The 16,554-nt window shown below is 46.0% G+C and overlaps 1 protein-coding gene across 8 annotated transcripts in view; it reads left to right on the forward strand.

Annotated features, from left to right (window-relative positions):
- The window catches only part of CTIF (cap binding complex dependent translation initiation factor), a 288,471-nt gene that overhangs the window by 236,942 nt on the left and 34,975 nt on the right, over window positions 1-16,554 (forward strand). For all 8 annotated transcript variants that reach the window (XR_003516957.2, XM_027576486.2, XM_027576491.2 and 5 more), the window contains one exon: window positions 11,641-11,796. Coding sequence is in view for 7 of the 8 variants with exons in the window: in XM_027576486.2 (XP_027432287.1) it covers window positions 11,641-11,796 (156 nt within the window). In the remaining variant the exon portion in view is untranslated. The remainder of the gene's footprint in view (window positions 1-11,640; window positions 11,797-16,554) is intronic.

A 16,554-nucleotide genomic window follows, 5' to 3' on the forward strand; every position in this document is an offset into this window, starting at 1 on the left:
CAGCCTCAGCCCACTCTCCTTACCAACTCTGCCCAGCCACGCGTCCTGATCCCTGGCCCCCAGCCCCATTCTGTCCTCCTGCCTGAAGCCCAGGGAGCCATTATTCAATCACAGAAGATGGGCCTGTTGTCACACTGATCAGTTCTTTTGGCCCTAAGTCACAGAAACCAACTTGAGGTGGCTTAACTTCCCCAAATCCCTCTTCATAAGGATTCAGAGGTGTCTCGTGGAACGTGAAGGTCGCAGGAAAGGACAGAAAATGGCACGCCCAGGATTCTGTGTCTCGGGCCAGGGGAGATTGATCTAGCGAGTCTCTAGGTTCCCCTCCCGACCAGCTCTAGCCTTGGGAATTCCCCTGCCTCTGCCCCTGGAGGGGGCTGTTACTTTAGAGACGTAGTTGGGGGAGGCCTCCCGGAGGGGCTGACACTGAAGCGGAAACCTGAAGGAAGTGAAAGTTTGAGCCGAACCAAAATAGAGCACCTCCTATTTGAAAATGACTTTCGTCTTTCCAACACAAAGAATTCCATCAAATCCTCCTTTTAAGCCCTCCAACCAGTGGCCGTGGAGGAGGACCAAGACCGACGCAACTGCTGCTGGGCTGTCACCAGCTCCTCAATGCCTGTCCCTCCCACATCTCATCCCAGCTTCTCCAGGAAAAAGAAACTTCCTGCCAGAAGTAAATAAAAGTGCACTTTCTCCTCCCTGCTGGGGAGATGGCAGCCCCTAGCCACCTCTCTGCCCAGAAACAAACCAGAGTCGCTGGGGATGTAGAGTGTGGATGGGCAAATTTCCCTGGGTCATTTGTTTTCAAAGAAGGAGAAGGAAATGATGGGGAGGTTGCAGGGATTGGAGGGGCCGTCTGTGTGCTTCGGGAAGTGTAAGAATACAGTGTGATCCTTGTGCCTTCAAGCCCTCCCTCCACTGGCTCTCTGGGAGCAGCATCTCCCTGACGCTGTGGCTGGCTGGGGGTGGGGGTGTTTTCCCCCCATGCCTGCACGCAGCTGTTTTTGGCTTGACCACAGGACTCTATCATGCCAGAGTTCATGTGGTTATCCAGAGCAGGGAAGAATTTCCCAGCATGCCTTGAGAAACCTGAGCCACTGAATGGCTTTCAGGGCTTATTGATGTGGTCAGTGCAGGAAATAGCAGTACGTCAATAAATAGTTTTAGGCAGGAAACAGGGCTTAAATGGTAGCCTTAAAGTTTGGGGAAAGGCACTAGGGGTTGCTGGGAGGGAACCTGCCAGTCAGATGAGAGCTCAGATCCAAACACCCGACTTTGAAATGGCTGCCACCAATCTGAGGCCCCTTGCTGGTTCTGGATGCAAGAGGCTGATGTTGAAGGCAGAGCTGAGACCCAGGGGATGGCTGGTTTCGGTTGGCAGAAAAGAGCTCCTTGTTCCAGAGGAAAAGCTAGCAGCCTACAACCTATGTGCCCAGAGGAGACACACAGCTGGGTTGTGGTGGCCTCTGAGCTGGCCATGTTCACAACCCATTTCCTCACACTTCCAGTGAAAGTCAATGCTAGCCTGTAGATCACTCTGGGAGTTCCGATGTCCTCATCAAAAAAATCAAGGGAAAGGGTCACAACCTGCCAATTTCTTCCCAAGTAACTGTTTTTCTGATTATAAAACATGTCGCAGAAAAATAGAGACATTCAGAAAATAATAAAAAGTAAAAAAATAAAGGTCATCCTTAAATCCATACAAAGTAGACTTTCACATCTACTGAGAAACAATAACTATCAATACCGTGGATGTTTCTCATTTTTTTCCATTAAAAAAAAAATTTGTGGGGTGATTTTTGGATGAGATTCTAATTCTAATTCTAATCCAGTCGTTCCAATCTTGGATGAGATTATAGAGGACACGCAATTTTGTTTTTGCTTTTCTTACTTAGTATCATAGAGCCATTTTCCCTAGCTGTTATAAACTTCTCATAAACATACAATTTTTAATGGGTGCAAGGATTATCATTGATCTAATCATTCCCCTATTGTTGGATACTTAGGTTGTTGAATTTTTGTGTGTGTTAAGCTTATTTTTCCTGTTACATTTAACTATTGCCTTGTGATAATTATCCCCAAGTGCAATTACTAGATGAAACAATAAGAACACTTTGAAGGCTTATTTTAAGATTTTTTTTAGGAAAGTATAACCAATGTGCACTGTGCGTATATGAGAATATCTGTTTCAGTGCATCCTCCGTAGTATTGACAATTACTGGTTTTCAATTTATTAATATAATAAGTAGGAAAAAAGTAGTATTTTCATTCATTTGATTGCTACTGAGATTTAATTAATTTGTTTTTATTTATTTATCAGCAATTTATGTTTTGATATAAGAATTGTCTTTTAATGGCCTTTCCCCATCTGTCCGTGAGGGATTTAGTACTTTTATTACAAATTTGATCAAGCTGTTTAGAGGTTAAGACTATTACCCTTTGTCACATTTATTGCAGACATTTTTCCCAGAATGTTAATTGCCTCCTCAGTGTGTTTGCAGTATTTCGATGCATTCCTTTGTTGTGTTGATGTAGAAAGCCCCCCTCCATCCAGAAGTTTGATTCTCTATCAAATTCTTATGGTTTGTCTTCTTTTTTTCTTTAACATTTCCCTCTTTATTCCATCTGGTATTCATTTTAGGGTTCAGTGTGAAGGGACACTCTGAATTATTACCCCCCTCATCCCCCCATAGTTAGACAGCTGTACCTGCTGGGTTGCTTGAGTGAATAATGCTCTCTTTGCCACTGATTTGTGGTCCTCCGGGGACCATGTGATAAATCCTTATGGATGCTGAACGTGTTTCTAGGCTATGTGATCTAGCTGTCCAGTCTTATGTCAGTTCCACATCCTTTTCATTAGTAAAGCTTTAGGATAGGTGAAAAATAATATTGACTCTTTACAATCTTGATTTTAGCTATTTCCCCCATTACTTTTTTTTTTTTTTTTTTTTTTTAGAGATGGGGGAAGGGGCAGTGGGAGAGGGAGAGAGAATCTTAAGCAGGCTCTACATTCAGCACAGAGCCCAATGTGGGACTCAAACTCACAACCCTGAGATCTTGACCTGAGCAGAAATCAAGAGTCCGAGACACTTGACGGACTGCTACCCCCCATTGCCTTACTCTTTCAGATTACTTTTAAGATTATTTTTTTCAAGCTTCCATTCCCCCTTTCCCTCCAAAAAGTTCCTGTTGGAATATGGAGTACAAATGGCGGTTACACCTGTGAATTATTTCAAGGAGAATCACCATCTTTATAATGCTGTCTACCCATTAAGGAATACTGTGTGTTTCTTCATTTGTTGAAGACTTTGTCCGAAATCTCGTAGTTTGGTTTTGCAATTTTCTTCACAGAAATTTAGCACGTTCCTAAATAATGTTAGGTAAGTATTTTTATTGCTTTAATAAATGAGCTTTGGTGCACTAAAATAGCTCATTGGTTAATCCTATCATTTAAAAAACTGTTGATTTTTGTATATTAATTTTGCATCTAAATACTCTTATTAATTAATTAGTGGCTAAACTCTCACGTTAATTCTAATCTTTACTAGAGAGTTCTCTTGGGTTTTTCATTTGTATAATCATATCAAATCATTTTATCTCCTTCCTTCCAAGGGTCATGGATGTTGCTATAATTTTTTAATCAGGCCTATTGATGTGTAATATATTATGTTTATAGATTTCCTAATACTAAATCATCCTTGCCTTTCTGGGATAAAATCTACTTGGTTATAATGGATCCATTTGCTAGCATTTCATTTAGGACTTTCACATCTACTCGCATTAGAGAGATAAGCCCATAGGCTTCCTTATTTGTAATTTCCTATCAGGGAAAAGTTTATCTTTTTTTTTTTTTTTTTAATAATTTATTTATTTATTTGTCAGAGAGAGAGAGAGAGAGTACAAGCAGGAGGAGCAGCAGGCCGAGGGAGAAGCAGGCTCCCCTCTGAGCAGGGAGCCGGACGTGGGACTCGATCCCAGGACCCTGGGATCATGACCTGAGCTGAAGGCAGAGGCTTAACCAACTGAGCCACCCAGGCTTCCCGAAAAGTTTATCTTTTTTCTGTTCTAGATCAGTCTACATAGCAGAGCAGCTATATAATTTTTTGAAAATTTGAATCAACTTACTTATAAAAATCATAAATTTAGAGACCTAATTCAGAACTTTTCAGTTATTTTATGATTTTTAGTCTTTTCTGGTCTCTTATTGATTCTTTTAGGAAAGTTGGATATTTTTTTAAAACATCTCCTATTTTATCATTTTTTTCCCAAAATCATCAGGATAGAGTTGTAAATAGCTTTTATTGCATTTTTTATCTACTATGTATCTTTTTTAAATATTTTGATTATATTTCTAATTTTATTTCTGTTACTTCTTTCTTGATTTTATAAAATTTCCTTTCTCTGTTTTCTAATTAATTAGTTTCTAGCTTTATCTGTATTACGTTCTTTCATATATTTCCTTAGTTACTGGTGGCTTTCTAATTTTTTGAGTCAAATGTATAGATTAACAGTAGTCAGTAGAAGTATGGGATCCACATATGTATTTTTCTTTAAGATTGATTTATTTATTTGAGAGAGAGAGAGGAGCGTGAGCTGGGGGGGGGTGCGAGAGGAGCAGAGGGAGAGGGAGAGAATCTCAAGCAGACTCCCCAGTGAGCTTGGAGGCCAGCACAGGGCTCAATCCCAGTACACTGAGATCATGACCTGAGCCAAAACCAAGAGTCAGACACTTAACAAACTGAGCCACCCATGCACCCCTGCATATGTAATTTCAAATTTAGTAACTTACATTATTTCACCCAGTACATCCAAAATTTCAGCATGTAATCGATGTTTTTAAAATAGGAGACATTTTACATCCTTTCATACTAAGCTTTCAAAAACTCCTGTCTCTTTTACGCTTACAGAACATCTCAGTTTGTATAAGCACATTTCAAGCACTCAGTAGTCATATGTTGCTAGTGGCTACCACGTTGGACAACATAGGTTTAGATGATATATTGGCTCCCTCTTTTTAATAGCCAAAATAGTTAAGACTATAAATTTACCTTTCATTATAGCTTTGTAACTCTTTTTTTTTTTTTAAGATTTTATTTATTTATTTGACAGAGAGCAAGAGAGGGAACACAAGCAGGGGGAGCGGGAGAGGAAGAAGCAGGCTTCCCGCCGAGCAGGGAGCCCGATGTGGGGCTCCATCCCAGGACCCTGATCCCAGATCATGACCTGAGCTGAAGGCAGATGCTTAACGACTGAGCCACCCAGGCATCCCTGTAACTCTTTATTTCCTAATCTATTAACATGTATTTGATTATGTCTTTATTCCATCTTTCTTTGGGAGACTTTTGTTTTCCCTTTTAGAGGGGAGGGGGCAGAGGGAGAGAGGAAATCTTAAGCAGGCTCCACACCCAGCACAGAAGCCAACACAGGGCTTGACCCCATGACCATGAGATCATGACCTGAGCTGAAATCAAGAGTCGGGTGCTTAACCAACTGAGCCACCCAGGTGCCCTCTTTGGGAGACTACTTTTAAACATCCAAGTAATTGGCTATTTTTTATTTGTTCTTAATTCTTGGCCCAAGTATGTAACCTGTAGAATTTCTGTGCTTTGAAATTTAGAGTGAATCACAGCTTACATGAGGCTGGTTTCAATTTAGTCTTATTAATTACATTATTTAAATCAGCTAAGTGGTTACATTTTGTTAATCAGCCATGGAATGCTAGCAGTTTCATTTCCAGATGCTGTTCTTCCTATTTTTTTTCTTATGTTTCAAGAGCTTTTGTTTTATGTATTTCGAGTCTATCCTATGCAGTGTATAATCTTTTTTGTTATCTATTATGAATGTAATTTTATTTATATGTAACCTTTTTTAGTTTATTTAATGATCGTTATCTTGAAAACTACTTTGATCTTACTAGCGCTTTAATTTTATTTTTATTTGCCCACAATTATTTTGACCCATCCATTTATTTTATATATCCTGTTTTCAGTTCTGCTAATGGTTACTAGTGTTTACCTTTAATACTTTTAAAGGCATACTTTAACTTCTATTTCTATGATTACCATGCTTAAGGAAGAAGCAATAACTGCTGAATCCTTATGGTCTAAATTATGAAATGTGTGTGCTTTACCATCTTCTGTTCCTCTCCCACCAGTATGTATCAGTCTTCAGTAAGTTAATCTTAGATTATTAAATCACTACTACTATGAAATTCTTATTCAAATTACATTTAAAGATTAACTTCTCTTTCAAGGGCTATTTTCAGCTTTTGATTCTGTCTCGCAACCAAAGTTATAATTACTTATTTTGTTAACTCCATAAGTCTACCTGGTTTCAGTTTTCACTTCTGGTCCTTCTATACCATGATTTCCTCAAACTGAGTCTAAATGTTGTTGGCTGGGCAGGCATTTAAGAGAGTTTTTAAATGTTTAAATTATTTTTAATCGTGGCAAAAGAAAACGCCACCTACGTAAAATTTACCATTTCAACTGGTTATATGTGGATAGTTCTGTCAAGTTAAGTGTAGTCACGTTGTTATACGCCCAATCCCCAAAACTTTTTCCTCTTACGAAACTGAAACTCTAACCCATTAAACAATCCTTCCCAACCACCGGCAACCATCATTCTACTTTCCGTTTCTGTGATTTTGACTTCTCTAGATACTTGTATAGGTGGAATCATACAGTATGTGTCATTTTGTGACTAGCGTGTTTCAATTAGCATAATGTCCTCATGGTTCACCTGTGTTGTAGCGTATGTCAGAATTTCCTTCCCTTTTAAGACTGAATAATATTCCGTGGTATGCACTTGTCACATTTTGTTCATCCGTTCATCCGTCGTTGGACATTTAGGTTGCTACCACCTCTGGGCTGTTATGAACCGTGTTGCTATAAACATGGGTATACAAATATTCTCCTCAAGACCCTGCTTTTAGTTCTTTCGGGTATATACCCAGAAGTGGAAATGTTGGATCATAGGGTATTTCCATTTTTAATTTTTTGAAGAATCGCCATACTGTTTTCCACGGCGGCTGCACCAGTTTGACTTTTTTTTAAGATAAGCACGTAGGTAGGACTTTTAAAAACCTTTGCTTATTATGTAAGATGCATTTCTCCTGCTTTCACTCACAGCTGTGTGTGTTCTTTCCCCCTCAAGCAAGTGAAGTTGTTGTCTCAATGTCTCTGAATTTTAACATCAAATACAGAAATATAAGGCCAACCATATTTTTGTTCCTTTGTAAGAAACCTAGGGGTTCCCCTCCCCCCTGCCTTCAAAGCTGTTTTTAGAATTTTTCTTTTTCTTGAAAATGAAAAAGAAAGTTCTCCTGCTAAGTACCCATGGTGGGGCTCCGGGACGCTGTGAGCCCTTTCTGCCTGAAGAGTCCATTCTTCTTTGGCTTTTGGTTTTCAACTCAAAGTGTTTCCCTCTGGTGTCTTTATTCCATGTATTCTGGGATTCTTTTTGAAAGCCTCTGTAATTCACAGGTCAGACACCCGTCCACTCAGTCTTCACCGCTTTCTTTTCTTTTTCATCTATTTATCCTTGTCTTCAACTTTCTAGCAGTCTTATGTGCGACTTTTTCTGCAGCGCACATTCTGTCCTTCGCTGCCTTCAGCTCACGCTCTCATGTTGCTGTGGTACCTCTCGTTCCCATCGGTTCTTCCCGAAGGCCAGCTCCCATCTTACACTTCATCTCAGTGTTATTCTTATGGAACTAAAAGCCCACACATTTTACACCGGAATCTTTAATTTTATTTATTCTTGGTATATTGTTGTCATTTTCAAAGCTAGCTATGCATTTCCGTTAGGTCTTTGGGGTAGCGGCCCCCTACTCTGCTGTGCAGGATTTTCCCATAGACGGCATGTGGCTTTTCTCTTCCCTTACCCTTGAATGACGAAGGCTCAGTTTGGTTTGGGGGTTAGCTATATGGATCGTCCTTGGAATTCTCAGTGTCTGCTGCGGCAACAGTAGAGTCCCCCCTCTCCGTGGGTGGCTTCGTGTGCACATCCCAAGTTTTATTTCCAACATTTAGCAGGTGTTCGGTTTTCTAGTGCATGTTGCTAGCACCAGACAGAATCCTCTCTCAATGCCACTGATTATCAGGAGGAAATGGAGTCAAGCTGTAGTTCTTTGATCAGATTTGGTCATTTTTTTAAAACTCCAGTTTCTGGTGTGCACTGCCCCAAGACTTTCCCTGCCCGAGAGGACTTTGCCTGAGAGCACCACACGTCTGAGGACACAGGGTACCTTTGGCCCCTGAATCTGCAGGGACCAGAGCAAGAGCAGTGCTGCTAGGAGCTGCCTGGGTGCACAGGATGGGGTTTATAAGTAATCCCAGACTGCCTACCAGCCAGGGGCAGATAGGGAGAGGCTGAAGGTCAAGCTACCTACCCATCTACCCCTAACCTTTGATCTTCTGGGTAGGAGGCCAAGCTGCTCTGGGCAACTAGAGCTTCGTGGTGACAGCACTTGAGTTAGTGGTGTTACCTCCCCAGTCTGGTGAGGAGGCTGTTGGTGAACTGTTACCTTCCTTCTCGGTGTTGTTGTGGGGCTTTCTTCTTCTTCGTCTGCCTGCTCAGGTATTTCCATGTGGGATGGGAAAAGGACAGATCGGGCCCTGATGGAGGGGCCCCATTTTAACTCCCAAGTCGGCACCTTATAAAAGCCTGGAGCTGTGGTTCTCGGCCACGGCCACACACTAGAATCACCTGGAGGGCTTTCACAGGTGACCAGTGCCCAGGCCCCACTGTGGCCAGCTACACAAGCCTCTGTGCGGCAGAGTCCAAGCACCTGTAGCTTCAGAGCTCCTCCGGGTGCAACCAGGATCAAGAACCTTTAGCCCAGATTCGAGAGCAATGGTGGGGCTTAGGTTCTCATTCAGATTCTAGTCCTACGTGACCTTGGTCAAGTCTTTTAACTGCTTTGTGCCTCAGTTTCCCCCCTTCTAAAATGAGAATGCTAATGCCTGCCTCTGTTCTGACCACATTAGGATACAGTGGGTTAAACACAGGCTAATGAGGGTGGAACTACCTAAAGATTCATGACTTCAAGGCCAGCAGTCCAGGGCCCTTTGTAAGCCTTAGGGTGGGGGGCAAAGTCATTCATTCATTCACAGGTACCTAGAACAACACAGGGCGGCCCCTGTGGGCTCCCTGCTCCAGGCTCTGTACTGGGAAGGAGACCCCACTCCTTTTGGGGTCCCTGGCTAAACCCAGGGGACTCTTCCAGGGACACTGCCCTGTCTCAGACTCCAGGTGGGAGAGTTCCATGAACTGGCAGAACACAGTTGTGCACAGGTAGACATTTCAGTGGGAAGTGAGTGGGGAGGCAGGAGACCCAGGGGTCGGCGTGGGGCCCATGAGATCTGTGAGCTTGAATGGACTTCCGGGGGCAGTATGAACAAATGGCTTAGTGGAAAATTCAGACACAAGGTGAGTAAGAGCTTGCGCTCTGAGGTACTACTTTTCCAGTTTCAAGACACCATGAGGAAAGAAGTGGGGAAAAAGCTTGGTGTCCAGAGTAGGCAGATCCAGGTTCAAATCCCAGCTCTGCCATTACCGCATAGCCATGGCCAAGTTGGGTAACTTCTCTAACCTCAGATTCATCATCTCTAGAATGGGGCAATAATAGGACCAGCCTAGTGGGATCATTGCGATGATTACAGGAGACATTACAGTTCGGGTCCTTGGCTCAGTGTCTGGTGCACAGGTCGTGGACTGATACTGCTTTCCTTTTACACACACACACACAGACTTTAAACTGGAGAAATTCTGAAACATAAGCCATGACCCAGGCTCGTCAGAAGCAGGAACTGGAGGGACATCTCTCGGAGATCTTCTCATCCAGCCCCAAATTGACCAGCCGAGGAGGCTGAGGTCCCATCTGCCCTTTCAGGTTTCTAGATAGCACTTCTGTCATCCACAAGGGACAGACATCAGCCACGTCTTCCGTGAGAACCTTCCTTCTCTGGAGATTCTGAGATTGGAGCATCCAGGAGAATGCTCGGCCAAAACTCCGCGATGGGGCGGGGTACCGGATGGTGGGGACGGCATGCGGCGCGGGCCGCAGCCTCTTCCCTCCCGTGTCCTGTTCCTCGTGGTGGCACGGTCCCCAAATCCAGAAGCTTGGGATCATATTTCAGTCTTCCTTTTCCATCAACCCTGAAATCCATCACTCGGCGACTCCATATCTTGGCAGTGTCTCTTGTACCAGTCCTGTATCAGGCAGCTAGTACTGCTCAACAGACAACCACAGAAATCCTCATGGCACACAGTGTTGTGTTGTAGTTAGATTATAAGTGTGCAGGTTGGCTGGGGGCCACCTGATCTAGCCTAGACTTGGGTAGAGCCCTGCTTCACATGTCTCTCATCTTCCCTTTGGGACCGTCAGACCACAGTGACAATGGGAGAAGCCTGGGAGAGTAAGCCTAACTATGTAAGGCCTCGGATCAGAATTGGCACCCTGTCACTTCTGCCTCATTCTGTTGGCCAAAGCAAGTCATATGGCCAAACCTGAAGACAAGAGGTAGGGGAAATATATTTCTGGATATAATCTAACCTACCACAGACTCTTATCTCTGAAATGCCAGAGAGTGTAGTCTCATTCAGCCTGCACTTTGGCGGCGGCCTCCTGCTCAGTCTCCGCATCCGGCCATAGTACCCTTGTAAGAAGCATAGATATGACTATGGCCTTTCATGGCCCACCCAAAACCTTCTCTGCCAGCCATCACACAGAATGAAGCTCCTTGGCCGGGTGCAATTATCCGTACTCCAGCCCCACCCTCTTTCTCAGCCCTGCCTCCTGTTTTTTGCTTCTCTATGCCACCCGCACAGGACCCAGACTGCGTCCTACCTTCCTATTTCCCAAACATCCATATTACCCTCCCCACATCATTGTTCTCTCCGCCTGAAATGCCCCACATTCCTGAGTCAGAAGCCTAGCTCTTTCATGGCCTTGATTTCCCATTCAAAGTGACAACTTCTGCCTCTGAGCTCCCAAAGTCCGTCCACCTGGAACCCCACAGTGGCTTTGATACCTTCTCTCTTGTATCATGGTTACAAGTGAACGTGTCATTTCCTAGTCCTTAATACAGCACCTGGCACACAATGGAGCAATACTGTTTTTAGGGAGGATGAATGAATGTCTCTAAGCCCCTTGCAGGCAGGGGCTGTAGCTGTCTGCAGCCCAGTGCTGGAGCCACAATGGGCCTCAGTCACTAATTGCTGACATGCAGGACAATTCTCTGGTCACCCTCCCTCACGTGGAGGGCATGCTTTGGGGATTAGCAAAGGGAGGTAGTTCAGGCACATGGAGTTGAATGGGGGAGGTGATAACTCTGGGAAAGGCGTCGTGTGCCCTTCATCTCACTCCCCCACCTCAGCATTGGGGTCAGTGAGGCAAGGCTGAGGGGCCCCCAATCTGGGAACTGAAGAAGAGGTGCTGTGGCCAAAAGTCAAGGTGGCCCTGCTACCCACACGTGAGTCCCCCACATTCACACTCCAGCCAAGGGTCACCCATCCCTCCTTAGTGAAAGCATGGGGTTTACCAGTTGTCTAGAGCCGGCCCTTAGACAACAGGCACCACAGCAAGGCAGACTGACCCCAGCGAGGCTGACTCGGTCTCTTGTGCCTCCACAGAAGGACTTCACCGTGCGGGAAGAGCTTCAGCAGCAGGATGTGGAACGCTGGCTTGGCTTCATCACCTTCCTGTGTGAGGTGTTCGGGACCATGCGCAGCAGCACGGGCGAGCCCTTCCGCGTGCTTGTCTGCCCCATCTACACCTGCCTCAGGGAGGTAAGAGACCCACACGGCCAGGCCCGCCGCCCTGCCAGGGCACGCCACCCTGGAATATCTGTGAGCAAAACTCAAATACGCCAGGAAAGCTACAGGGTTTGTACCACCTAGAACGATCGATCCTTTGGTAAACAGAAACGTCACTCCCTGTGCTTCTATTTACTAAAGCCGGGTTTTAATTTATTGGGTTTGTATAGAGGGAAAAAGCCTTCCAAAGGAAATTATTATTAACTCAGACTTCAGTAATTCATAATCTAGAACACTACCTGCAGGGAGGAGGCCTCCAGTAAATATTAATTGAATGAATGGATCTTTGGTCTAGATTGGTTTACCATTGAATTATTTAAAAAAAAAAATACTTGCTTCTAAATTTCATCTGGAGGAGAAATAAATGAGAATAACCGAGAAACTTTTGAGAAGCAAGAGGTCAATGGCGTACCTGCCCTACCAGGTATATATAGCCCACTTTAGAGGATCATCCTGGCTACTCTTGGGAGCCAGAAGCTGGGAGTTCATTATGGGGGGAGAGAGAGTTTGGTGGCTCAGAACATAGCCATGACGGCACAGGGGAGGATTGCACTCCAGTTATATTTCTGAGTTGGAATCAACAGGACCCGCTGACATGAGATATCGGAGAATGGAGGAAGTGACATGGGCGCCTGGTTCACAAGCCTGGTGGCACCATTTTCTGGGATGGGGAAGGCTCGAAGAGAAACAGAAGGGGGTGAAAACTAGGAGGTGGTTTTTTTTTCTGTTTGGGTGACCTGGTGGTTGTCCCCAGAGAGCTGTCCCACTGTCGCTCAGGTAGAAGTGTCTGAAAATTGGGAAGAAGTGTCAGCCCTGGGGACTCGGAATTGAGCGTTTTGTGAGGTGTCCGTGTATACTTGGTGCCCCAGGCTGGGGACCAGATGGGATCACCCAGGGAGAGGGTGTAGATGGAGGAATGGCCGGGAGGCGGTGGAGGTGAGGACAGGAGTGTGGACAAGTCTTTGGAGAAGTGTTTCTGTGAAAGGCAACAAAAAAGAGGAACTTGTCAACTACAGGGGGCGGTGTGCGGTCAGGGGACATTTTTGTGTTTTGCAAAGGAAGAAGACAATAGAGCAACCTAAGAGAAAGGAGAGGGTATTTGTAGATGGTTTTGAAGCATCCGCTTATGGGAAACAAGGTGCTCATTCCCGACTGTGTGGATGCTCACTAAAGCAGAGCATGCAGACCTCTCTCAGACACCTTGTAAACCCGTCAGCCTCTGCCACTCCACAGAGCCCAACATACTTCCTAACAAATGCACTTGAATTCAGAATTGTTTCTCAGAATCGGCAAATGGCCTCCTCCCACAGTATGTCGCTCTCAAAGGGTCATAAGCTCAGAACGCAGCACCACAAGGGGCCATAGCTTTACTTTTTGCATCCCTCGGGGGTGATGTGAAGACAGCCCCCTTCGACGATGGCCTCTCGGGGCCCTCCCATCCCTGCCTGAGTTTCCCTGTGCCCCTGACAACCCAGCTCAAGGCAGGGAGCAGCACTGTTCGAGGGCAGTGACCTGGATTGCCCCAACACGTTCCCTCTGCGTGATCTGGGCACGTCCTGGGGTTGCCGTCACCTGCTTCCCCGAGCAGGAGGCAAGGCTGCAGCTGAGCGCCAGCCCTGGCTGCCAGGACCTTCTAACACCGCCTGAGGTAGTGCGAACTTTCGGGTGTGAGATCCGGAAGGTGCCAGGAGGTCTGCACAAAAAACAAGGAGCGTCCCCTAATGCACACTTGCTTGATGCGTTCAACTTTTCAGGACAATGTCACGAACACAAGTGGCTGCCGTGCTCACGGTAAACTTGAAGAACAAACAGTTCATCTACAGCTTTCACCGTAAAGGGGGAAATCAGAGCCCCACGTTCCGAGCTCTCTGCTGGAGGCCCGCAGTGAGCTGGTTCCAGAGCACCAGCCCTGGGCTCCAATTCTGCCTCTGCCAAGTTCGAGCTGTGCCATCCAGGGGAGAGTTCACCTGCCCTGAGCCTTGGTTCCTCATCTGTAGAGAGAGACCATGCTGCTCACTCTGAAGGGGTTCAGGGAGAAAGACACGGTGTGGAGAGGGTGCTAAGCGCACCAGGACAACTAGGTCGGAAGGTAGAAGGAAATGCCCCGGGGACTTGTTCTAGGGCAGGGCGGCTCTCAGAGAGCTGGGTGTCCTCCAGTCTGACTTAGGGCCGGGCACATGCCCAATCTTAAAGGGGCACAGAGGCTGAGTGCCCTGCCCGGGGACACATAGCCCCTCACTGCTGGCCTGGAGCTTCTCTACTACCCATCTAGAGCTCTTTCCAAAGAGAACTTAGCTTCCCTAAAACAGGGCCTTAAGAAGAGATGGGGACATAAACGTGTGTCCGAGGGATCATATCAGTCCCTACGGAGAGCCTGTGCCTTTCCCAGCTCCCTGGAGACAGACACCTGAATTCTCAGAGCCTGTTGCTGCCTCCCCTACCTTATCTGTCACACACACACACACACACTTCTACCCAGGTCTGACCGACATTCCCAAAGCAGGTTGGGCCAGCTCCAAGAAGTTTCCAGAAGCCAAAGCCACTGCTGCTGCCTCTTTCCATGCTGGAAAGGTTTAGACTTTTCCCCTGGGGCCGTGCAGATGGCTGACCCAGATGCCCACCCTACCGGGTCCTCCCAACTCCTAGAACGGTCCCGGGCCTGCATTTTCAGCTGCCCACTAGATACATCCAGGTCATGCCTCAAGCCCCTCCAGTATGATGTGGCCAGAGCTACACCCCAAGGCCTTCCTGCTCAGTCCAGATCCTAGTGTGGGCCCAGACCCACGCTTCCAGCCCCCCCACAGCCAGGCAGCAGCCCCAGAACCCACCTGATTGCCTTTTCTTACCACTGTGGGTCACTCACTCTATCCTCTGCTTCTGCACGCCCTCCCTGGCTTCCCTGCCCCCCCTTTCCTCTAGGCCCTGAATCAAACACAGACCGTGGGCCATCTTGGTGTGAAAATCTCACTTAGAACAAACCTAAGAGGAAGATACAAAATCCTCACAGCCTCACTGCAGTCTCGGGGTTCTCAGCTCACAGAGGCCACCTTCACTGGACCTGGGGCTCACTGGCCTCCACTCCCCTTTAAGATTGAGCACGTGCTTGGCCCCGAAGCCCCTTCAGACTGGAGGCTGCCTGGGGCTCTGAGAGCTGCCCTGCCCCAGGGGGAGTCCCCTGGGCATTTCCTTGCACACTCTGACCCAGTTGAATTAACCGTTCTCTCTGGTTCTCTTGGTTACTCAAGCTTCAGACCTTGGACTCCATCCTTGGAGTCTCTCTCTTCCTGGCCGTAACACCTCTTCCCAGGCCCAGCCCAGGCCACTTCTGGGAAGCTCCCCGCCCCCACCCCCAGCAGCCCACACGGACAGCTCCCAAGAGTGAGACACGGCACTCCACCCAGACAACTCCAGCCTTTCCACGGAGTCTTAGTATTAGAGCATTTGGTAACTTAGCCTCTGTTTAGTAATTTAGTATTTTATAATGATAACGGCACACTGGAAGGCATTGCCCAAAGCACATCATGCATTCTTTTCTCTTTTAACTCGGACAACACTCTGAAGATGATCATCCCTGGCTGCCAGAGAACAGAGAGGTCGGGCAGTTTGCTCAGGGCCACACAGCAGAGTGCATAACGGAATCCAGATCTGACTGCTGGAGTCCCTGCTCCTGGCCACTCTGCTCACGCCTCACGAAGCACCTTTCTATTTCTTCAGTCCGTGCTATGCAGCCAAAGCCAAATAGGTCATTGGAGAATTGATTCCACTTCTGCCATAAATAACATGTGCCAATCAGACCTTTCTTTGAGGGATGGAGAAGAATAATTTTCGGTGAGCCTTTTTATTGTTTAAGCACCACTGGCTCTGCCAAGAGGGTTTTCGAAGTGATTGAAATGTATTATCAGCACCTGAAAGGTGCAGGAGTCTCCTTGCCCTCCTGTTTACCGCTCGTATTTGCTTCGTGAGCTCTTTTTAATTTTTTTTTTACGATTTTATTTTTTTTAAGTAATCGCTACACCCAACGTGGGGCTCAAACTTACAGCCCCGAGGTCAAGAGTCGTACGCTGTACCCACTGAGCCAAGGAGGCACCCCCTTTTTTTTTATTTTTTTAGTGTTTATAAAATTTTATTGTCATAAGAACACTTAATATGAGGTCTACCCTCTTAACAGATTTTTTAAGTGTACAGTACAGTAGTACGATGTCCTTATAGTGAATCCCTAGAATTTATTCACCCGGCACAACTGAAATTGTGTGCCCAGTTTTTAGCAACTGACGTACCCACCCCCCTGTACCCCCAGCCTCTGGTAGCCACCTGTTCTTTGCTTCTACAAGTTTGACTCTTTGAAACACCTCATGTAAGTGGAACTAGGCAGTATTTGTCCTTCTGTGACTGGCTTATTGCGCTTGGCGTAATATTTTCCAGGTGCCTCCCTGTTGTCCCATAGGGCAGAATTCTTTTCTTTTATCAAGTGGAATAGTACAGTTGACCTCCGAACAATATGGGTCTGAACCGTGGGGGTCAATTAGATGAGGAGTTTTTACGATACCGTACTGTAAATATATTTTCTCCACCTTACGGTTTTCTTAGTAATATTTCCTCTAGCTTACTTTATTGTAAGTGTACAGTATATAATACACATATGCAAAATATGCGTTAATTGACTGTTGATGTCATTGGGAAGGCTTCTGGATGGTAAGAGACTATTAGTTACATTTGGGGGGAGTCAAAAAT

This window comes from Zalophus californianus, chromosome 14 (assembly GCF_009762305.2).
Source record: "Zalophus californianus isolate mZalCal1 chromosome 14, mZalCal1.pri.v2, whole genome shotgun sequence".
NCBI lineage: Eukaryota > Metazoa > Chordata > Mammalia > Carnivora > Otariidae > Zalophus > Zalophus californianus.